The sequence below is a fragment of the Hypanus sabinus genome, chromosome 7 (genome assembly GCF_030144855.1).
Source record: "Hypanus sabinus isolate sHypSab1 chromosome 7, sHypSab1.hap1, whole genome shotgun sequence".
Lineage (NCBI taxonomy): Eukaryota > Metazoa > Chordata > Chondrichthyes > Myliobatiformes > Dasyatidae > Hypanus > Hypanus sabinus.
The window spans coordinates 32,063,593-32,088,151 of NC_082712.1; the positions used below are offsets into that span (position 1 = coordinate 32,063,593).

The following is a 24,559-nucleotide window of genomic DNA, read 5'->3' on the forward strand; positions in this document are numbered from 1 at the left end:
TCCAAGACATCTTCAAGGACCGGTGCCTCAAAAAGGCAGGATCCATCTTTAAGGATCTCCACCACCCAGGACATGCTCAGGAAGAAGGCAGAGAAACCTGAAGGTATACAATCAGTGAGTGAGAGTAAAGAATCAGCCATGATCTTACTGACCTATGAAGCAGGCACACCAGGCTGAATAGTTGACTAATGCTTACATTTGTTATGCCATTAGCAGAGCAGACTCAAAATGCGGATGACACACTTCTGGTCCTATTCCTTAGGGTCTTATAACTGCTCTCAGAGACTGGAACCTCAGCAAGAGCGTAAAATATAGGAACAGAATTAGTTCATTAAGCCCATCAAATCTGCCCACTATTCCATCATTGCTGATTAGTTTTTTTATCCCTCTTGACCCCATTCTCCTGCCTTCTCCCCGTAACCTTTGATATTCTCATTAATCAAGACCCCATCAACCTCCACTTTAAATATATTGGACTGAATGCCCCTTTGTGAGGGATTGTGGAGAATCAGAAGAATCCAGATGCAGAATCAGAAGCTGGGGTTAGGAGAATGGGGCTCCCTCTCAGTCATGGGAAAGAACCTGGTCAGCAAGTCCAAGTCATTGTGTGGTGCAGGTGTGGCCCAACCCTACTCCTGCGGCTCTAATCATGTCAGCCATGGTCATATGATTGAAAAGGGATTCTATTCACTGAAACACGATGTACTAATGTCCACAGAAAGGGGTAAAAATATACCCAACGTGGCCTTATTCTGATGGTGATCTTTGTATGTGGCTAATTCAAGCTATGCTAAGACCCTGGGTATACAAATAGTAATGAGCTGTGATTTTCTCTGCCTCACCATTGCAGAGATGAAGCTAGCCATCTGCTGGAATATTCAAGTCAGTTGGTCCACAACATGCTGTTCCTTGAAGGAAATTTTATGCAGAAGAACAGTCTTGACCAAAAGCCAATCAGACACAGTCTACTTCAGGATGTGCTGAACCTGCCTGTAGGTCAGCTTTCTGTTAAAATCACTTGGCAGAATGCCTCATCTGCATAACTTGCAAACAATCTTGGATCATGCTGAGAAGGGCCCTTGCTGTCAGGTCTTCACGCTCAGTGGAGTCTCTGTCACTGCTGGCTGCCACTGAGGGGTCATCCATCTGCTTCAGGATAGTGCACTTGTTGAAGAAATTTATGGAGGGATGCAACTGAAGTTACCTCAAGCAGATGGTGAAAGACATATTTTGGTGTGCCTGAAACTTGCCATTTTTCCAGTGCATAGCCACATTCCAAGGTCCAGACTACATGTTGAAGGACACACTAGAGTGTGCTGTGGTCACAGCAAGAGCTCTGTGGGGAAAGACCATAGGTTAAAACCTTCCTGCAAATGCACTCGAAGGGCCCTATACACTCTCCAACTTGTTGCTCTTAGAGCATACATGAATGAAAAATTGATACTTAGTTGTTACAGTATATAAATCTTGTATTAGGATGATATGACATGTATGTGAATGTATAGCTTTATGTATTTTCACTCAGTAAATTATATGGGAAAAAATTTGCTTTTTTGTGAATTACATATAACCATATAATAATTACAGCACGGAAACAGGCCATCTCGGCCCTCCTAGTCTAGAACGATTACTTTCACCTAGTCCCACTGACCTGCACTCAGTCCATAACCCTCCATTCCTTTCCTGTCCATTTACCTATCCAATTTTACTTTAAATGACAATACCGAACCTGCCTCTACCACTTCTACTTGAAGCTCGTTCCACACAGCTACCACTCTCTGAGTAAAGAAATTCCCCCTCATGTTACCCTTAAACTTTTGCCTAACTCTCAACTCATGTCCTCTTGTTTGAATCTCCCCTACTCTCAATGGAAAAAGCCTATCCACGTCAACTTGATCTATCCCCCTCATTATTTTAAATACCTCTATCAAGTCCCCCCTCAACCTTCTACGCTTCGAAGAATAAAGACCTAACTTGTTCAATCTTTCCTTGTAACTTAGGTGCTGAAACCCAAGTAACATTCCAGTAAATCTTCTCTATACTCTCTCTATTTTGTTGACATCTTTCCTGTAATTCGGTGACCAGAACTGTACACAATACTCCAAATTCGGCCTTGTACAATTTTAACATTACATCCCAACTCCTATTCTCAATTTTTTGATTTATAAATGCCGACATACCAAAAGCTTTCTTCACCACCCTGTCCACATGAGATTCCACCTTCAGGGAACTATGCACCATTATTCCTAGATCACTCTGTTCTATTGCATTCTTCAATGCCCTACCATTTACCATGTATGTCCTATTTGGATTATTCCTACCAAAATGTAGCACCTCACACTTATCAGCATTAAACTCCATCTGTCATCATTCAGCCCACTCTTCTAACTGGCCTAAACCTCACTGCAAACTTTGAAAACCTACTTCATTATCCACAACGCCACCTACCTTAGTATCATCTGCATACTTACTAATCCAATTTACCACCCCATCATCCTGATCATTAATATATATGACAAACAACATTGGACCCAGTACAGATCCCTGAGGCACACCACTAGTCACCGGCCTCCAACCTGACAAACGGTTATTCACCACTACTCTCTGGCATCTCTCATCTAGCCACTGTTGAATCCATTTTACTACTTCAATATTAATACCTAATGATTGAACCTTCCTAACTAACCTTCCGTGCGGAACCTTGTCAAAGGCCTTAGTGAAGTCCATATAGACAACATCCACTGCTTTACCCTCATTAACTTTCCTTGTGACCTCTTCAAAAAATGCAATAAGATTTGTCAAACATGACCTCCCACGCACAAATTCATGTTGACTGTTCCTAATCAGACTTTGTCTATCCAGATAATTATATATACCATCTCTAAGAACACCTTCCATTAAATTACCCACCACTGATGTCAAACTGACAGGCCTATAATTGCTAGGTTTACTCTAAGAACCCTTTTTAAACAATGGAACCACATGAGCAATACGCCAATCCTCTGGCACCATCCCCGTTTCCAATGACATTTGAAGTATTTCTGTCAGAGCCCCTGCTATTTCTACACTAATTTCCCTCAAGGTCCTAGGGAATATCCTGTCAGGACCTGGAGTTTTATCCACTTTCATATTCCTTAAAAGCGCCAGTACTTCCTCCTCTTTAATCGTCATAGTTTCCATAACTTCCCTACTTGTTTCCCTTACCTTACACAATTCAATAGCCTTCTCCTTAGTGAATAACTCAAGTATTTGAAACAAAAAACAATATCTAGGTTCATTAAAATTATTAGAAAAAACCTTGCATACGCCTTAAGTATTTGACCATCAGTATGAACATTTGTAGTTTGCAGCAGCAATAAATGACAGAAAATGTTCAACCAAAGTGAGAATGCAAGGACTAAAAACTAAAAATCATATGTTCTGCAGGTCATGTTATTAGTCATTACAATTATGATTCTAAAAACTATAACAGCAGAGTATAGTGCGTTGAGGATAAAGAATCAGTAGTTACCTTCATGCTTTCAGGCGAAATATGGGGAGAACTTTCTGGCAGATAATCCAAGAGCTTTTTAGGAGGCTGATGGCAACACAGGCAGAGGTGAAGAGGTGTGGAGCAAAGCCAAATGGCATCAGGGGGACACGACATATGGAAAAGTTGACATGGTTAGATAGGTCAGGTGAATTTGACAGATTATAAACACAGAAATGCCAACAGAATGAGAATGAAGGTTGGAAGTGATGAACTTACTACGCAAGGATACAGTAAAAGTGGCAGATGAAATTTTATAAATGGGGATTATTCCACTGGCCAAATGAGGTACACAGTATAGATAAGTAAGTCTTTGGTTGAAGTAATTGGTTAGGAAATTGCATTATTTAATGGCAAGCTTTACCAGATCATGTGAACATGAATAATGAAAGAACTGCCCCAAGGCATTTGAGATTATTAGTAAATTCAATGTTGGGTATTGTATTGCAGCCATAGATAGTGCTGCAATTTAATTATTTACAATCTGTTCTGTTCCCATGACAACTCCTATTAGTTGGCAATCATGGAGCAGATCCAAACAAAATCATTTCAAATATTCAGACACAGACAAGAGAGTAATCAGTGGAGCTTCTGCCTCCCAGTTTATAACATTACTTTTAATTTTACTTCAATTTAGAGATACAGCTTGGAATAGGCCTTTCTTACGCTTTGAGCCTCACCACCCAAGCAATCCTTGACAACCTCCAATTTAGCCATGGCCTAATCACCGGACAATTTACAATGACCAGTTAATCCATTAATCAATACGTCCTTGGACTGTGAGGAAATCAAGGCATCCAGAGAACATACAAACTTCTTACAGAGGATGCCAGGATTGAACCCTGAACTCCAGTGTCCCGAGTTGTAATAGCATTGTTCTAACTGCTATGCTACTGTGGAGTCCCATAAATATAGAAAAGACTTTGAACCTACTTTATATTGATTATAAATTAGGGATTTACATTAACACAACAATCAGTCTTTAAAAAGCGCATACAATCTGCCACTTCGCAAGGAATAAGAATTTTAAGTAACTACTTAAGAAATGTTGGTCACATCATGCTAGGCCTCACTTACCGGGCATCCAAACTCCAGCTCTGAAAAGAATTTATACCAAGGCTCGTTTTCTAAATCTATTTCATCTGGGTTTATTCGCCCACTCTGAAGCAGAAGGTGAAAGGTGGGAAAAAAAGGAAAGGAAAAGGAGAACTAAACAAAAGAAATGGGAATGTTAAATCACAACAATTTAAACCTCGGCATACAGGAACAAAATGTGAATCAAAACCAAATTAGGGTTAAAATAATAAGAGGTTAAATTATGCCATTTTGTTGTGAATTTTTTAATATGGTAATTTTTCTTTTAAACACACACAATCACAAATTTCATTTCGGACAGCCATTATTCAGTATTGGTTTGTACCAATGCTGGAATTCTGTTTCTCTCACCTAAGCAGAGGATGCTGACTGCCAAACAAAATGGAGCATAGCTCATTCCCAAAAATGTTCTGGGAATCTCAGACTGTTCACAAGCAGGCAACAGATGGCAGCAAACACTTTCAGACTAACTCACTTTCAAGCAGATGACATGAAAAGCACATAGTTTCCTTTCAAACAGCCCAATGGAATGACTGATGAATTTTGATGAAATATGCAACCAACAAATTACCAACACATGTTCAGTGGGTTGAGGGCAACGAATTATCATGCAACAATGGAAGCTATGGTATATATTCAGAATTTGCAACTTATTTGCAAAAGTAGTGGATACAGCCCAGTCCATCACAGGAAAAGCCCTCCCCACTATTAAGCACATCTACAAGGACCACTACCACAAGAAAGCAGCATCCATCAAGGACCCCCACTATCCAAGCCATTCTTTCTTTTTGCTGCTGACATTGAGGAGGAGTTACAGAAGCCTGAGGTCCCACACCACCAGGTTCAGGAACAGTTATTACTCTTCAACCATTAGTTTCCTAGTCCAACGTGGATAACAGTCTAGTATGGAGGGGCTACTGCACAGGACTGAAAGAAGCTGAAGAAGGTTGTAAATCCAGTCAGCCCCATCTTGGGCACTAGCCTACAAAGTACCCAGAACATCTTTAGGAAGTGGTGACTCAGAAAGGCAGTGTCCATTATTAAAGACCTCCAGCACCCAGGGCATGCCCTTTTCTCACTGTTACCATCAGGTAGGAGATACAGAAGCCGAAAGGCACGCACTCAGCAATTCAGGAACAGCTTCTTCCCCTCTGCCATCCGATTCCTAAATGGACACTATCTCACTTTTTTAAAAAAATATACAGTATTTCTGATTTTTGCACATTTAAAAAAATCTATTCAATACATGTAATTGATTTACTTGTTTATTTATTATTATTTTTTTCTCTCTCTCTGCTAGATTATGTATTGCATCATTAGTTGCTGCTAAGACAACAAATTTCATGTCACATGCCGGTGATAATAAACCTGATTCTGATTCCGAGAATCATTCTCGTGAATCTTCTCTGAACCCTCTCCAATGTCAGTATATCCTTTTGAAAATAAGGAGCCCAAAACTGCACACAATATCCCAAGTGTGGTCTCACGAGTGCCTTATAGAGCCTCAGCATCACATCCCTAGTCTAATATTCTATACCTCTAGAAATGAATGCCAACATTGCATTCGCCTTCTTCACCCGACTCAACCTGGAGGTTAACCTTTAGGGTCCCAAGTCCCTTTGCATCTCTGCATCTTGAATTCTCTCCCCATCTAAATAATAGTCTGCCCATTTATTTCTTCCACCAAAGTGCATGACCATATACTTTCCAGCATTGTATTTCATTTGCCACATCTTTGCCCATTCCCCTAAACAATCCAAGTCTTTCTGCAGGTTCTCTGTTTCCTCAACACTACCAGTTCCTCCACCTATCTTTGTATCATTGGTAAGTTTAGCCACAAATCCATTAATCCCATCGTCCAAACCATTGACATACATCGTAAAAAGCAGCGGTCCTAATACCGAACCCTGTGGAACTCCACTGGTAACCAGCAGCCAACCAGAATAGGATCCCTTTATTCCCACTCTCTTTTTTTTCTGCCAATCAGCCAATGCTCTACCCATGCTAGTAATTTTCCTGTAATTCCATGGGCTCTTATCTTGCCAAGCAGCCTCATGTGCGGCACCTTGTCAAAGGCCATCTAAAAATCCAAGTACACATCTACTACATCTTCTTTGTCTACCCTGCTTGCAATTTCCTCAAATTGCAGTAAGTTAGTCAGGCAGGATTTTCCTTTTAGGAAACCATGCTGGCTTTGGCCTATCTTTTCATGTGCCTCCAGGTATTCCGTAATCTCATCCCTAACAATCGATTCCAACAACTTCCCAACCACTGATGTCAGGCTAATGGTTCTATAGTTTTCTTTCTGCTGCCACCCCCCTTCTTAAATAGTGGAGTAACATTTGCAATTTTCCAGTCATCCGGTACAATGCCAGAATTTATCAACGAAAGATCATTGTTAATGCCTCCACAATCTCTCCAGCTACTTCTTTCAGAACCTGAGGGTGCATTCCATCAGGTCCAGGATATTTATCTACTCTCAGACCATTAAGTCACCTGAGCACCCTCTCAGTCGTAGTTTTCACTGCACAAACTTCACTTCCCTGACACTCTTGAATGTCCAGTATACTGCAGATGTCTTCCACTGTGAAGACTGATGCAAAAAACACATTTAGTTCCTCTGTCATGTCTGCGTCTCTCATTATAATATCTCCAGTGTCATTTTCTATTGGTCCTATATCTATCCTCAACTCTCTTTTAGTATCTTCTTTAATATTAGTTACCAGCTTCCATTCATAATTCATCTTTTTCTTCCTAATGACCTTCTTAGTTTCCTTCTGCAAGTGTTTAAAAACTTCCTAATCCTCTATCTTCCCACTAGCTTTGGCTTCCTTGCATGCCCTCTCTTTTGCTTTTACTTTGCCTCAGAATTCACTTGTCAGCCACGGTAGTGTCCTTCTTCCATTTGAAAATTTCTTCTTATTTGGGATATATCTGTCTTCCACTTCCCTCATTTTTTTGTAAAAAATCCAACCATTGTTGCTCTGCTGTCCTTCCTGCTAGTGTCCCTTTCCAGTCAGTTCCCCTCTCATGCCATTGTAATGTCCTTTATTCCACTGAAGTACCTACACATTGGAATTTAGTTTCACCTTCTCAAATTTCAAAGTGAACTCGATCATATTGAAATCAGATCTCCCTAAGGGTTCTCTTATCACCTCCAGATCATTACACAATACCCAATCCAGCACAATGATCCCCTAGTAACAACAAGCCAGTCTAAAAAGCCATCCCTTAGACATTCGACAAATTCTCTCTCTTGAGGTCTATTACTGGCCTGGTTTTCCCAATCCACTTTCATGTTAAAATCCCCAACAATTATCATGACGTTGTTCTTCTGACATGCCTTTTCTATCTCCTGATGAAATTTGTAATCCACATCCCGGCTACTGTTTGGAGCCCTGTATACAACTGCCATTAGGATCCTTTTACCCTTGCCATTTCTTAACTCAACCCATAGAGACTCTACACTTTTCAATCTTACGTCATTCCTTTCTAATGATTTAATATTATTTTTTATACACAGGGCCACACCATCCCTTCTGCCTACTAACTTATCTTTCTGATACACAGTATATGCTTGGATATTCAACTCCCAATGGCAGCCATCCTTTAGCCAAGTTTCAGAGATGGCCACAATGTTATACCTGCCAATCTGCAGCTCAATTTCAAGGTCACCCATTTTATTTCTTATGCTTCGTGCATTCAAGTACAACACTTTCAGTCCAGTATTTGTTGCTTTCTGTTTTAATTGCACCATGTCTCTATTGCCTTTTAACTCATTCCACTGGCTGTGATTATACCTTATCTCCTGCCTGTTCTTTCTATCATCTCTGTTGCATGCTATCTTTGATTTATTTCTGTTTTCCCCTTCCTCAGCCCTATCACTCTGCTTCCCATTCCTCTGTCAAATTAGTTTAAACCCTCCCTAACAGATCTAGTAAACCTGCCTACTAGGATATTGGACCCCTTTGAATTTTTAACTTTTAGGCATTTAAGTTAACAACTCCACCATTTTAAAATAGAACTGAACCCAAAATATAAATTAATCAAAAAGCTCTCTCCTTAATGTCCAGTCCAGTAACATCCTTCAAGAGACATCTCCCTGTCAAATGTACTTTAAGAAATTTGTTCCCAAGATGTTCCAAGACTCAGTGTGAACAAAACATTGCATGAAAAATCCAACTAAATAGGCAACCAATTGATTCAGTTATTTTTAGCTGTAGGATGAGGAAATTTTACACTGAAGGGAACTTCTAAGGCTGTCCACACAAGTATTCCCACTTTTCAAACCAAATTATTAAACATGAAGTGTACTGAGAGATTTGTGATGAGCTGGTATGAGAATCAATTACATTTTTTTTCTTGTTCATCATGGCATAATACTGTATATTGGGAGTAACAGTTGTTAGATATATTATGTTGTCCAACAAGGAATTAGTTTAGTAGCTTTAAGGTTACATGGTCAAACTTCAGTAGGAGTACCAATATCAGTAATGAGAAAACCTGTAGATGCGGAAATCCAAGCAACACACACAAAGTGCTGGAGGAACTCAGCAGGTCAGGCAACATCTATGAGAAAGAGTAAATGGTCAACGTTTCATGCTGAGACCCTTCATCTGTACTGGAAAGAAAGGGGGAAAGAAGTCAGAATAAAAAAGTGGGGGGAGGGAAGGAAGTACACGGCAGTAGGTGATAACGAAACCAGAAGAGGGGAAGGGGATGAGGTTGGAAGTTGATTGGTGCAGGAGATGGGGGAATCTGATACGAGAGGTCAGAAGACCATGGAAGGAAGGGGAGGAGCACCAGAAGGTGATGGGCTGGTAAGAAGTATGAGAGGGAAACATGAATGGTGAAAGAGAGGAGGTGGGGGGTAATTACCAGAAGTTCGAGTAATCGATGTTTATGCCATCAGATTGAAGGCTATCCACATGGAATTAAGGTGTTGTTCCTCCAACATGAGCGTGGCCTCATTGCGGCAGTAGGGAAGGCCATGGACTGACATGTCGGAATGGGAATGAGACGTAGAATTAAAATGGTGAATTGTTGCCTCACCTGGAGGTACTCTTTGGGAGCCCTGATTGGTAGTGAGGAAGAAGGCATAGGAGCAAGTGTAGCAGGAGAGATGTGGTGGGATCCTGTTGGAGATGACAGAAGTTACAGAGCAATATGTGTTGGATGTAAAGGCTTATGGAGCGGTAGGTGAAGACAAGCGGAACACTATCCCTTGTGTGGCAGTGGGAAGATGGAGTGAGGGTAGATGTGGGTGACATGGAAGTTTTGATGGTGGAGGAAGGGAAGCCCCTTTCTTTGAAGAAGAACATCTCAATTATTCCAGATTGAAAAGTCTCATCCTGAGAACAGATGCTGTGGAGACAGGGACTGAGAAAAGGTAATGGCATTTTTAAGTCACAGAGAGGGAAGAGATATAGTCAAAGTCAGCAAGTTTGTTTCATGGTAGCAGACTTCTCTTATCATTACTGATATTCTGTCAAAGAGGCATTGATACATGGAGATGTGTACTTTCCATTCTTCACCCTCTCTCATCTTTCTACCACCAACTTCCCAAATAGGAGGAGAATACTGCATTGGTGTACATGATACAAACTTGGCTAAAGAACAATCTGTCAGAGGAAATCTACAGAGTCGAGCAACATCTATGGTGGCGAGGTGGGAAGAAGGAATTGTTAATTTTTAGTCAAAACTCTGTGTTAGAATTGATTCAGGGTTTTAACGGCAAACATCCACTATTCCTTCACACCGCCCCCCCCCCACCAACGTGAATGCTGCCCTACCCACTGAGTTCCTCCAACAGATTGTTTGTTTCCAACATCTGCAGTCTGTAAGATATCCTTCTGTTTGCAAATTTGGCAGCACAAGAGCTAAGTGGAATGCTCAACATTTGTTAATTTGTTCTTTTTTAAAATTATATCTAGGTCTGCTCATATCTCTTTCACGATGTACAGACAGCCCAAGTAGTATGTAGAAAGTGTAGTTATTTTTATAAATGAGGAAAAATGGAAGCCATATTAACCTAGTTAGACCCCACATGTAGAAACATGAGTGACATATTCAGCTGTCTATAGAAAGATTGAGAGATGACATACTAACATGTCAATGAAGAACAGTGGTTTCTTAGCCTCTCAAGTGAGCTTTATTATTCAACAGAATCATGACATCACTGGCCAAGCTAACATTTATTGTCTATTCCTAAATGTCTAAGAGAAAACTGGAAAGCCAATTTCTTGAACTGCTGCTGTTGATCTGGTGAAACATAGAAACATAGAAAATAGGTGCAGGAGTAGGCCATTTGGCCCTTCGAGCCTGCACCGCCATTCAGTATGATCATGGCTGATCATCCAACTCAGAACCCTGTACCTGCTTTCTCTCCATACCCCGATCCCTTTAGCCGCAAGGGCCATATCTAACTTCCTCTTAAATATAGCCAATGAACCGGCCTCAACTGTTTCCTATGGCAGAGAATTCCACAGATTCACCACTCTCTGTGTGAAGAAGTTTTTCCTCATCTCGGTCCTAAAAGGCTTCTCCTTTATCCTTAAACTGTGACCCCTCGTTCTGGACTTCCCCAAAATCGGAAACAAACTTCCTGCATCTAGCCTGTCCAATCCCTTTAGAATTTTATACGTTTCAATAAGATCCCCCCTCAATCTTCTAAATTCCAGTGAGTATAAACCTAGTCGATCCAGTCTTTCTTCATATGAAAGTCCTGCCATCCCAGGAATCAATCTGGTGAACATTCTTTGTACTCCCTCTTTGGCAAGAATGTCTTCCCTCAGATTAGGGGACCAAAACTGCACACAATACTCTAGGTGCAGTCTCACCAAGGCCTTGTACAACTGCAGTAGATCCTCCCTGCTCCTGTACTCAAATCCTTTTGCTATGAATGCCAACATACTATTTGCCTTTTTCACCGCCTGCTGTACCTGCATGCCCACCTTCAATGACTGGTGTACAATGACACCCAGGTCTCGTTGCACCTCCCCTTTTCCTAATCGGCCACCATTCAGGTAATAATCTGTTTTCCTGTTCTTGCAACCAAAGTGGATAACCTCACATTTATCCACATTAAATTGCATCTGCCATGAATTTGCCCACTCACCTAACCTATCCAAGTCATCCTGCATCCTCCTCACAGCTAACACCGCCACCCAGCTTCGTGTCATCCGCAAACTTGGAGATGCTGCATTTAATTCCCTCGTCTAAATCATTAATATATATTGTAAACAACTGGGGTCCCAGCACTGAGCCTTGCAGTACCCCACTAGTCACTGCCTGCTATTCTGAAAAGGTCCCGTTTACTCCCACTCTTTGCTTCCTGTCTGCCAACCAATTCTCTATCCACATCAATACCATACCCCCAATACCATGTGCTTTAACTTTGCACACTAATCTCCTGTGTGGGACCTTGTCAAAAATCTAAATATACCACATCCACTGGCTCTCCCTTATCTACTCTACTAGTTACATCTTCAAAAAATTCTATAAGATTCATCAGACATGATTTTCCTTTCACAAATCCATGCTGACTTTGTCCGATGATTTCACCTCTTTTCAAATGTGCTGTTATCACATCTTTGATGACTGACTCTAGCATTTTCCCCACCACCAATGTCAGACTAACCGGTCTACAATTCCCCGGTTTTTCTCCCCCTCCTTTTTCAAAAAGTGGGGTTACATTAGCCACCCACCAATCCTCAGGAACTAATCCAGAATCTAAGGAGTTTTGAAAAATTATCACTAATGCATCCACTATTTCTTAGGCTACTTCCTTAAGCACTCTGGGATGCAGACCATCTGGCCCTGGGGATTTATCTGCCTTTAATCCCTTCAATTTACCTAACACCACTTCCCTACTAACATGTATTTCCCTCAGTTCCTCCATCTCACTAGACCCTCGGTCCCCTGCTATACCCAGAAGATTATTTATGTCCTCCTTAGTGAAGACAGAACCAAAGTAGTTATTCAATTGGTCTGCCATGTCCTTGTTCCCTATGATCAATTCACCTGTTTCTGACAGTAAGGGACCTGCATTTGTCTTGACCAATCTTTTTCTTTTCATATATCTATAAAGCTTCTACAGTCAGTTTTTATGTTCCCTGCCAGCTTTCTCTCATAATCTTTTTTCCCTTTCCTGATTAAGCCCTTTGTCCTCCTCTGCTGGACTCTGAATTTCTCCCAGTCCTCAGGTGTGCTGCTTTTTCTGGCTAATTTATATGTTTCTTCTTTGGACTTGATACTAACCCTAATTTCCCTTGTCAGCCATGGATGCACTACCTTCCCTTGTTTATTCTTTTGCCAATCTGGGATGAATAATTGTTGTAGTTCATCCATGTGATCTTTAAATGCTTGCCATTGCTTATCTGATGCACCATCAATAACTCCCCGAGATGTGAGGCGAGATATTGGCTTTTATTGACTGGAAGAAAGAACAAGCAGCAATTGACCACCATGCTACATCCTGGAGACTGAGAGGCAGGGCTCAGGCCCCAATCGCCTTTATACCGGGGTCTATGGGAGGAGCCACAGTCAGTGGGAGGAGCCACGGGAGCAGTCAGCGGGGGGGGCATGTCCAGACAGGTATATGTAGTTCACCACAATATCCACCGTCAAACCTTTAAGTATCATTTGCCAGTCTATCTTAGCTGATTCATGTCTCATACCTTCAAAGTTACCCTTCTTTAAGTTCAGAACCTTTGTTTCTGAATTAACTATGTCACTCTCTATCTTAATGAAGAATTCCACCACATTATGGTCACTCTTACCCAAGGGGCCTCGCACGACAAGATTGCTAACTAACCCTTCCTCATTGCTCAATACCCATTCTAGAATGGCCTGCTCTCTAGTTGGTTCCTCGACATGTTGGTTCAGAAAACCATCCCGCACACATTCCAAGAAATCCTCTTCCTCAGCACCCTTACCAATTTGGTTCACCCAATCTATATGTAGATTGAAGTCACCCATTATAATTACTGTTCCTTTATTGCACGTATTTCTAATTTCCTGTTTAATGCCATTCTCAACCTCACTACTACTGTTAGGTGGCCTGTACACAACACCCACCAGCGTTTTCTGCCCCTTAGTGTTATGCAGCTCTACCCATATTGATTCCACATCTTCCAGGCTAATGTCCTTCCTTTCTATTGTGTTAATCTCCTCTCTAACCAGCAATGCTACCCCATCTTTTTTTTCCTGTCTATCCCTCCTGAATATTGAATATCACTGGTTGTTGAGCTCCCATCCTTGGTCACTCTGGAGCCATGTCTCTGTGATCCCAACTATATCATATTCATTAATAACTATCTGCACATTCAATTCATCCACCTTGTTACGAATGCTCCTTGCATTGACGCACAAAATCTTCAGGCTTGTTTTTACAACACACTTAGCCCTTATACAATTATGTTGAAAAGTGGCCCTTTTTGCTTTTTGCCCTGGATTTGCCTGCCTGCCACTTTTACTTTTCACCTTACTACTTTTTGCTTCTACCCTCATTTTACACCCCTCTGTCTCTCTGCACTTGTTCCCATCCCCCTGCCACATTAGTTTAAATCTTCCTGAACAGCAGTAGCAAACGCTCCCCCTAGGACATTGGTTCCAAGTCCAGCCCAGGTGCAGACCGTCCTGTTTATACCAGTCCCACTTCCCCCAGAACTGGTTCCAATGCCCCAGAAATTTGAATCCCTCCTCCTTGCACCATTTTTCAAGCCACATATTCATCTGAAATATCCTCCTATTTCTACTCTGACTAGCACGTGGCACTGGTAGTAATCCAGAGATTATTACCTTTGTGGTCCTACTTTTTAGCTTATCTCCTAACTCCCTAAATTCGCCTTGTAGTACCTCATCCCATTTTTTACCTATATCGTTGGTACCTACGTGCACCACGACCACTGGCTGTTCACTCTCCCTTTCCAGAATGTCCTGCAGCCGCTCAGGACATCCTTGACCCTTGCACAAGGGAGGCAACATATCATCCTGGAGTCTCGTTTGCAGCCGCAGAAACGCCCATCTATTCCCCTTACAATCGAATCCCCTATCACTATAGCTCTCCCACTCCTTTTCCTTCCCTCCTGTGCCGCAGAGCTACCCATGGTGCAATGAACTTGGCTGCTGCTGCCTTCCCCTGATGAGACATCTCCCCCAACAGTATCCAAAACAGTATATCTGTTTAGGAGGGAGATGACCTCAGGGGACTCCTGCACTACCTGCCTATTGTTACGCTGTCTAGTGGCCATCCTTTCCCTTCCTGCCTGTGTAGCCTTTACCTGTGGTGTGGCCAACTCACTGAACATGCTATTCACGACTTTCTCAGCATCGTGGATGCTTCAGTATGAATCCAATCGCAGCTCTAGACGCTCAATGTGGTCTGCCAGAAACTGCAGTTGAACATACTTCCTGTATACATAGTCGTCAGGGACACTGAAAGGATCCCTGATTTCCCACATGCTGTGAGATGAACAAACCACAGGGCTGATCTCAGCTGCCATGACCTACCCAATACTTGCCTCATTTTTTGGAAACGTTCTCCTTTTAAAGGAACTTACCTGGCTTTACCTCACTTGGGGTGAAGCTCGTCCTCAACCTCTGCTTGTCGAAGCCTCTCGAGACAAAGACTTCCTACTCTGTCCCCCTCTACTCCGTCGGCCGCTACAACATCGCCCGCTCTGGCTAACTATTCTCTAAATACTCCTGCTGCCTCACGGTCCGACTTACACACGCTTGCACAGTTGTGTCCCTGTTAAACTGCCGAAGAAAATTACCTACTTCCACAAACTGCTCTCTTTAAATACTCCCGCTGCCTCACGGTCTGACTTACACATGCTTACGCAGTCGTGCCCCCGTTAAACTGCCAAAGAAAATCTTCAGTGAAAGTCTTTAGTGGTGCTATAGGGCAGGACCTTCCAGGATTAAGACCCTAAATGAATGAATATAATGTATGTCCAAGTCAAGATGGTGCATGGCTTGGAGAGGAACCTGAAGCCAGCATTATTCTTCTGCACCAGTTAGCCTTGATCTTCTGGTGGTGGAGGTTCAAGTTAGGTAGCTGATGTCAGTGTAATCTGGTTGAAAAATAGCACTGCATTTTGTGGATGGCGCAGCAATGGGAACATTTAGCGTGGTTGACGTGAACCCAATTGGATTGTCGGTTGTGGAAGGTGTCAATCTTCTGTAGAGTTGCTGATGCCAGACAACTATCCAGGCAAGTGGAGGGTTTTAAAACTCCTTATTTATGGTGGAAAGAATTGGGTTGTCAAGAGTTGAGTCACCTGCCACAGTATACCCAGTCCTTCACCTGCTATAGCAGTATAGCTTCTGGTCAGTGGTGACCTGGAGGATGTTAACAATGGAGAACCCAGGGATGGTCATGTCAACTGAACTCTTTCAACTGTGGAACTGTTCCTACAGATTTAAAGGGTAACAAATGTAATCCCACCATTAAAAAAACGGGAAAACTAAAACAAGAAATTGCAGATGACTAACCAAATATCAGCAGTGCGAAAATCTTGGTATCTATTATAAAAGAGGTAATTGTAGAACACCTGGAAAGCACTAACAGAAGTAGACAAAATCAGCATGAACTGATAATAGAAGACCCTGCTTAACAAACCACTTCCATTTTTCTTTGAAGATACATTATAGCTGAGGAAGAACCAATGGATGTGATGAACTTGATCAAGTTCCACATAAGAGGTTGATAAGGAAAAATTAAAGCACATGGAACTTGGGGTAATTTGACTTTCATGCCCAGTGATACATGGTAACTGCTATCTACTTGACGACTGAATGAGCTACATACGTGAAATAAGTTGTTTCCTCTTTCCTAGTTATCTTTCCTCTTGTTTCTAGTACTGATTAAGTGTCAAGGATCTGAAACTGTTTCACTTTCTACTGATACTGCCTATCCTGTTGAATGTTCCAGCACCTTCCCTTTTTGTTTTACCTGTGGTTAATTCAACCACACTGGTGATCACATATCATTTAGACATCTCCTGCAGAAAACTAATGCATAGAACATTGAACTGTACAGCAGATATTCCTCCAATCTCATGGGCGCATCTAAGAGTCTCAAGTATCTCTATCAATCCTGCTTCCACAATCAACCCTGGCAGCACATTCCAGGCACCCATCACACTGTAACTAAAAACCTCCTTTGAAATTCACCCCCTTCTGCTTCAATGCATGACTTCTAGTACAAGACATCTTGGCCCTGGGAAAAAGATGCCAGCTATGTCTCTCATAATCTTCCAACAGATCTCCCCTCAGCCTCTACTGCTCCAAAGAACCATAGCCAGTCCTACCTCTCCCCCATAGCACCTGCTTTCTAATCCAGGCAGCATCCTGGTAAACATTTTTTGCACTCTCTGCAAAACCACCTCAACTTTCTGAAAACAGACCAAACTGAATTGAATGCAAATTTTCAGGTGTAACCTTAACAGTTTTATAAAGCTTTACTCTTGAACTCAATGCCTCCACAAAAAAAGGCAGGCACAACACACACCTTTAATACCCATCAAACAGGGAGCTATAGTCTAGGATCTCAAGAACATCAATATTAGTAACAGTCCTGCATTAACTGTATATTGTCCCTTTACGTTTTATCATCCAAAATGCAACAACTCATGCTTTGTCAGATTTTCCACCCATATCTGCAACTGATCCACAGTATATCCCGCTTTATCCTTAGGTAAACTTCTCCATAATCCACACCACCACCAATCTTGGTATCATTTGTGAACTTACTGATCAATCCAGCCACATGTACACCTTACAAATAATGGAGCTCCCAGTCGTGATCTCTGTGGGGCACTTCTCATCAGCTCTAGAATTCCAGCATTGACTAGTTCACATTGACTACTGTCCTCTGAATCTTACCAAAGCAAATTCTGAATCCAAATGACCAAGACCTCATGGGTGTCATGCATCATATATTCTGAATGAGGGGCACCTTGTCCAACATCTTGGTAAAATTCATATAGACAACTTCCACATCTCTACCTTCATCACCTCCATGAAAAACTCAGTAAGACATGACCTGCTCCACTCAGAGCAACGTTGACTGTCACTTATGCACAAATATGCATCCTTAATGCTACATTAGTTATCCTGAAACAGTGTTTGCTTCAATTGAGAAAGCCTCAATTAACTATAATAAGACCATAAGACATAGGAGCAGAATTAGGCCATTCAGCCCATTGAGTCTGCTCTGTCATTCAATCATGGCTGATCCTTCTTTTTCTCCTCCTCAACTTCAGTTCCCAGCCTTCTCCCTTTAACCTTTGATGCCATGTCAAATCAATAACCCACCAATCTCTGCCTTAAATACACCCAGTGACCTGGCCTCCACAGCTGCACGTGGCAACAAGTTCCACAAATTCACCACCCTTTGGCTAAAGAAATTTCTCCACATCTCTGCTTTGAAAGGGCACCCCTCTACCCTGAGGCTGTGCCATTTTGTCCTAGACTCTCCCACCATGGGAAATATCCTTTCCACATCTACTCTGTCCAGTCCAGCCCTTTCGACATCTGAAAGGTTTCAATTAATCCCCCCTCAGCCTTCTGAATTCCAGTGAGTAAGGACACAGAGCCATCAAATGTTCCTCGTATGATAACCCTTTCATTCCTGGAATCATCTTTATGAACCTCCTCTGGACCCTCTCCAATGCCAGCACATCTCTTCTAAGATAGGGGCCCAAAACTGTTCACAATACTCAACAATGCCTTATAAAGCCTCAGCATCACATCCATGCTCTTGTATTCTAGACCTCTTGAAATGAATGCTAACATGGCATTTGCCTTCCTCAGCACTGACTCAACCCACAAGTTAACCTTCAGGGTGTTCTGCCCAAAGACTCCCAAATCCCTCTGCATCTCAGATTCCTGGATTTTCTGCCCGTTTAGAAAATAGTCCACACATTTATTTCTACTACCAAAGTCCACAGAAACATAGAAACATTGAAAATCTAAAGCACAATACAGGTCCTTCAGCCCACAAAGTTGTACTGAACACGTCCTTACCTTAGAAATTACCTAGGGTTAGCCTTCTATTTTTCCAAGTTCCATTTACCTATCCAGGAGTCTCTTAAGAAGTCCCTATCGTATCCACCTCCACCACCATCGCTGGCTGCCTATTCCACGTACTCACCACTCCCAGCGTAAAAAAACTTACCCCTGATATCTCCTCTGTACCTACTTCCAAGCACCTTAAAACTGTGCCCTCTTGTGCTAGCCTTTTCAGCTTTGGGAAAAAGCTTCTGGCTATCCACACAATCAATGCCTCTCATCATCTTATACACCTCTATCAGGTCACCTTTCATCTTCAGTTGCTTCAAGGAGAAAAGGCCGAGTTCACTCAACCTATTCTCATAAGGCATGCTCCACAATCCAGGCAACATCCTTGTAAATCTCCTCTGCACCCTTTCTATGGTTTCCACATCCTTCCTGTAGTGAGGCAACCAGAACTGAGCACAGTACTCCAAGTAGGTTCTGACCAGGGTCCTATACAGCTGCAACATTACCTCTTGGCTCCTAAATTCAATTCCAAGATTGATGAAAGCTAATACACTGTATGCCTTCTTAACCACAGAGTCAACCTGCGCAGCTACTTTGAGTGTCCTATGGACTCGGACCCCAAGATCCCTCTGATCCTCCACACTGCCAAGAGTTTTACTATTAATACTATATTCTACATCATATTTGACCTACCAGAATGAACCACCTCACACATTTCTGGGTTGAACTCCATCTGCCACTTCTCAGCCCAGTTTTGCATCTTGTCAATGTCCCGCTGTAACCTCTGACAGCCCTCCACACTATCTACAACACCCCCAACCTTTGTCATCAGCAAATTTACTAACCCATCCCTCCACTTCCTCATCCAGGTCATTTATAAAACTCACGAAGAGTAGGGGTCCCAGAACAGGTCCCTGAGGCACTCCACTCGTGACCAATGTCCATGCAGAATATGATCCATCTACAACAACTCCTTGCCTTCTGTGGGCAAGCCAGTTCTGGATCCACAAAGCAATGCCCCCTTGGATCCCATGCCTCCTTGCTTTCTCAATAAGCCTGGCATGAGGTACCTTGTCAAATGTCTTGCTGAAATCCATATACACTACATCTACTGCTCTACCTTCATCAATATGTTTAGTCACATGCTCAAAAATTTCAATCAGGCTCATAAGGCACAATCTACCTTTAACAAAGCCATGCTGACTATTCCTAATCATATTATGCCTCTCCAAATGTTCATAAATCCTGCCTCTCAGGATCTTCTCCATCAACTTACCAACCACTGAAGTAAGACTCACTGGTGTATAATTCCCTGAGCTATCTCTACTCCCTTTCTTGAACAAGGAAACAACATCCACAACCCTCCAATCCTCCAGAACCTCTCCCATCCCCATTGATGTTGCAAAGATCAACACCAGAGGCTCAGCAATCTCCTCCCTCACCTCCCACAGTAGCCTGGGGTACATCTCATCCAGTCCCGGTGATTTATCCAACTTGATGCTTTCCAAAAGCTCCAGCACATCCTTTTCCTTAATATCTACATGCTCATGACCATGCATTTTCCAACATTGTGTTTCATTTGCTATTTTATTGCCCATTTTCCGAATCTGTCTAAATCCTTCTGCATCCTAGCTGTTTCCTCAACACCACCTGCCTCTCCACCAACCAAGAAGAATGATGTTCAATTAAGACCAACTGAAACGAATATACTGAAACAAAATGCAATTTAAAACTTGAAGAGTATGGAAAGCTTGGGCACTAACTTAGACTGTGTGATCATGGTGTTATGTTAGTACAGTAATGTACAAATTGCCTGAAACAGAACAAATGTATTAAATCTATGAGGAATATGCTGACAAAGCATGGTACTTGAAACAAGAAAGGTAAAACACTCATTAAGAGATTGAGAGAAAGAAGAAGGGAATATTCTAAAGACCACATCACTGAAGCAAGCGATTTTTGTGACAGAATCTGGACAATTAGTGCGGTGGACCCATTCAAGGAGTACCTCAGGCTGCAAGAAAAGTAAGTGAAAAAGATAATGATAAGGAGCAGCTCAATCTGCAATAGAAGAAAAAGTGCTAGTAATGAATAAAATATAAAATATATTTCCCAAAGACAAGAGTAAAGTAACTCAGGAAATTGGTAAAGTAAGATCAAAAAGCAAAAATGTATGAAGTATGGAGGTGAGGGAAAGTTCAAACAAGGAGGAAAGGCGCCTGCAGTGAACAGGTCATGATGGGAGGAAAAGAGACTGAAGTCACTTAGAGGTATTTCAAAGAACACACTCTGACTAATGTCTTTGTTAATATTGCTTCTTTGCACAGATTGCAACTTACTTAATAAATCTGTCATATATATAACCAAGACAAGTTTATTCCTTTGGGTGACATAGTCATGAACAATCCTCTAAAATAAATCAAAAGTAAAATAAAACAATGAATTTTAAATCGTACAAATATCCCGGGAGAGAAAGCAACTGACTGTTAATGCATATAAATAGAAAAAACTGAGCATCCAATAGAGTGTCAAAATGAAGATAAAATCTTTGAATGTTATAACAGCTCTGTGCACAAGGATTTATTTCTTCATTACGGTGCAGAACTTTTGTTTGTGTTTTCTTCTGTGTTTGCTGAAGGGTAATAAGATCTGTCAGCAGAGAATCACTAATACCCACTTGTGTTACAGCATCAATCATTACAATGTGGCAGCTCAAAAAGAAGTAGAAATTTGCAGTGCAGTGCTCAGAGATTTTCCACAAAATGATAGTTGGAGACAGAGGTAATAGTCTGAGAAGCATTGTAAAATTGCAAGATATCAGATGAATAAAATAATACTGACAAAATAATGATTGGCATTGAAATCCCGAGTGTCACTGATGAGCTTCAGGTAAGAATTATTTCCATTGTGTTAAACAAAGGCATTGGACAATTAAATCTGTTATGCAGAAAGAAAGAATATATTCAGCTCATATTCTTTTTAAATCAATTACCTTTGCTGATTAGAGCTGTGATTATCTATTAGGAAATGTAAGTTCTGACACAGGGCAAAATGTTGCAATGTATGCATACATTTCTGTGTACATGTAGTCAAACTGTCCAGAACAGAGTCATAAAACACTATAGCATAGAAACAAACCCTTTGGCCCATTTCGTCCATACCAAATTATTAATTAGTCAAGTCCCTTTAACCTGCAACCAGACCATAGCCCTTCATACCTGTCCCATCCGTGTCTCTACCCAAACTTCTCTTAAATGTTGAAATCAAACAACTTCCACCACTTGTGCTGGCAGCCTGTTCCACACTCTCATCACCCTCTGAGTGAAGAAGTTTCCCCCTCGTGGTCATTTAAATATTTCACCTTACACCCTTAAACCATGACCCCCCCCCCCAGTTCTAGTTTCACCCAACCTCAGTGGAAAAAGCCTGCTTGCATTTACCCTATCTGCACCCCTCATAATTTTGAATACCTCTATCAAATCTCCCCTCAATTGTCTGCATTCTGGGGAATAAGTCCTAACCTATTCAACCTTTCTCTCTAACTCAGGTCGTTAAGTCCTAGCATCATCCTTGTAAATTTTCTCTGCACTCTTTCAATCTTATTTACAGTTTTCCTGTAGCTAGGTGAGCAAAACTACAAACAATACTCCAAATTAGGCCCACAAACATCTTATACAGTGCCTATAAAAAGTATTCAACACCCTCCCCCACCCCCAGAAGTTTTCACATTTTATTGTTTTACAACATTCAATCACAGTAGATTTAATTTGGCTTTTTTGACACTGATCAACAGAAAAAGACTCTTGTATCAAAGTGAAAATAGATTTTGACAAAGTGATCTAAATTAATTACAAATATAAAACAGAAAAATAATTGATTGCATGAAATAGTCACCCCCCCCCCCCATAATATGACATACCAAATAATCATTGGTGCAGTCAATTGGTTTTAGAAGTCACATAATTAGTTAAATGGAGATCATTGTGTGCAGGCAAGGTGTTTCAATTGATAGTACTAAAAATACACCTGTATCTGGAGAGGTCCAACCGCTGGTGAGTCAGTACCCTGGCAAAAACAACATCATGAAGACAAAAGAACACTCCAAGCAACTCCGCAAAAAGGTTATTGAAAAGCACAAGTCAAGATATGGATACAAGAAAATTTGCAAGTCACTGTATATCCCTTGGAGCACAGTCCAAGAAACAGAAAGAATATGGCACACCTCTAAATCTGCCTAGAGTAGGCCATCCTCAAAACCTGAGTGACATGAAAGAAGGGGATTAGTGAGGGAGGCCACCAAGAGACCCATGATAACTCTGGAGAATTACAAGCTTCAGTGGCTGAGATAGGAGATCCTGCGTATAAAACACCTGTTGCCTGGGTGCTTCACCAGTCACAGCTTTATGGAGAGTGGCAAAGAGAAAGCCACTGTTGGAAAAAAAACTTACATGAAATCTCAGCTAGAGTTTGCCAGAAGGCTTGTGGGAAACTTTGAAGTCAGCTGGAAGAAGGTTCTATGGTCTGATGAAACCAAAATTAAGCTATTTGGCCATTAGACTAAGGCTATGTTTGGTGTAAGCCAAACAAAACACATCATCAAAAATACTCCTTCCCTACCATGAGGCATGGAGCTGGCTTCGTCATGCTGTGGGATGCTTCACTGCAGCAGGTCTTGGAAGGATTGTGAAGGTAGAGGATAAATGAATGTAGTAAATACAGGGAAAGCCTGCTGCAGTTTGCAAGAGAACTGCAACTTGGGAAAAGATTTGTTTTCCAGCAAGACAGTGGCCCCAAGCATAAAGCCAAAGTTACACAGGAATGGTTTAAAAACAAAGTTAATGTCCTGAAGTGGCCAAGTCAGAGTCCAGACCTCAATCCAATTGAGAATTTGTGGTAGGACTTGAAAACAGCTGTTTACTCACGATCCTCATGCAGTCTGACAGAGCCTGAGCAGTTTTATAAAGAATGGGGATAAATTGCAGAGTCCAGATGTGCAAAGCTGATAGAGACCAATCCATACAGACTTAAAGCTGTAATTACTGCCAAAGGTATATCTACTGACTTGCAATCAATTATTTTGTGTTTTATAGTTGTAAATAATTTAGATCAGTTTGTAAAAACCTGTTTTCACTTTGACACAAGAATCTTTTTCTGTTGATCAGTGTCAAAAGCCAAATCCACTGTGATTCAATGTTGTGAAACAATAAAACATTAACATTTTCAAAACTTCTTATATGTACTGTACATTTTGAACATAGCATCCCAACATAATATCCTGTACTCAATATGTTGATTTATGAAGGCCAATGTCCCAAAAGCTTTCTTTATGATGCTACCTACCTATGATGCCTCTTTCAAGGAATTATGCATCTTTACTCCCAGATCCCTCTGTTCTATCTCAGTCTTCAGTGCTCACCACGCAAGACCTAACCTGGTTGTCCTCCCAAAGTGCAACATCTCACACTTGTCTGCATTAAATTCCATCTGCTATTCTTCAGCCCATATTTCCAGCTGATTTGGATCCCACTGTAAGCTTTGATAATCTTCCTTGCTGTCCAGTTGTCATCTGCTAATTTGTTGATCCAGTTTGCCACATTATCATCCAGATCACTGAAAGGGATAACAAACAATAATGGATCCAATACTGTTCTCTGCAGCGCCCCACTAGTCACAGGCTTCCAGTCAGAGACACAAGCATATACTACCACATCCTGCAAAGCCAATGTTCAATTCACTACCTTGTCTTGAATTTCAAATGACTGAACCTTCTTGATCAATCTGCCACGTGGGACCTTGTCAAAGGCCTTGCTAAAGTCCTTGTAGATCATATCCACTGCCTTGCTTTCATGAACTTTCCTGGTAACTTCCTTGAAAAACTATGAGATTAGTTACACATAACTTACCATG

At 41.5% G+C, this 24,559-nt stretch overlaps 1 protein-coding gene across 2 annotated transcripts in view; it reads right to left on the reverse strand.

The window, feature by feature from the left end:
* LOC132396655 (sorbin and SH3 domain-containing protein 2-like) overlaps nt 1-24,559 on the reverse strand; it is a 289,151-nt gene that overhangs the window by 77,015 nt on the left and 187,577 nt on the right. For both annotated transcript variants that reach the window (XM_059974390.1, XM_059974389.1), the window contains 2 exons: nt 4,607-4,690; nt 3,512-3,577 (listed from right to left, as the gene is read on the reverse strand). In XM_059974390.1, the coding sequence (XP_059830373.1) occupies nt 3,512-3,577; nt 4,607-4,690 (150 nt within the window). The remainder of the gene's footprint in view (nt 1-3,511; nt 3,578-4,606; nt 4,691-24,559) is intronic.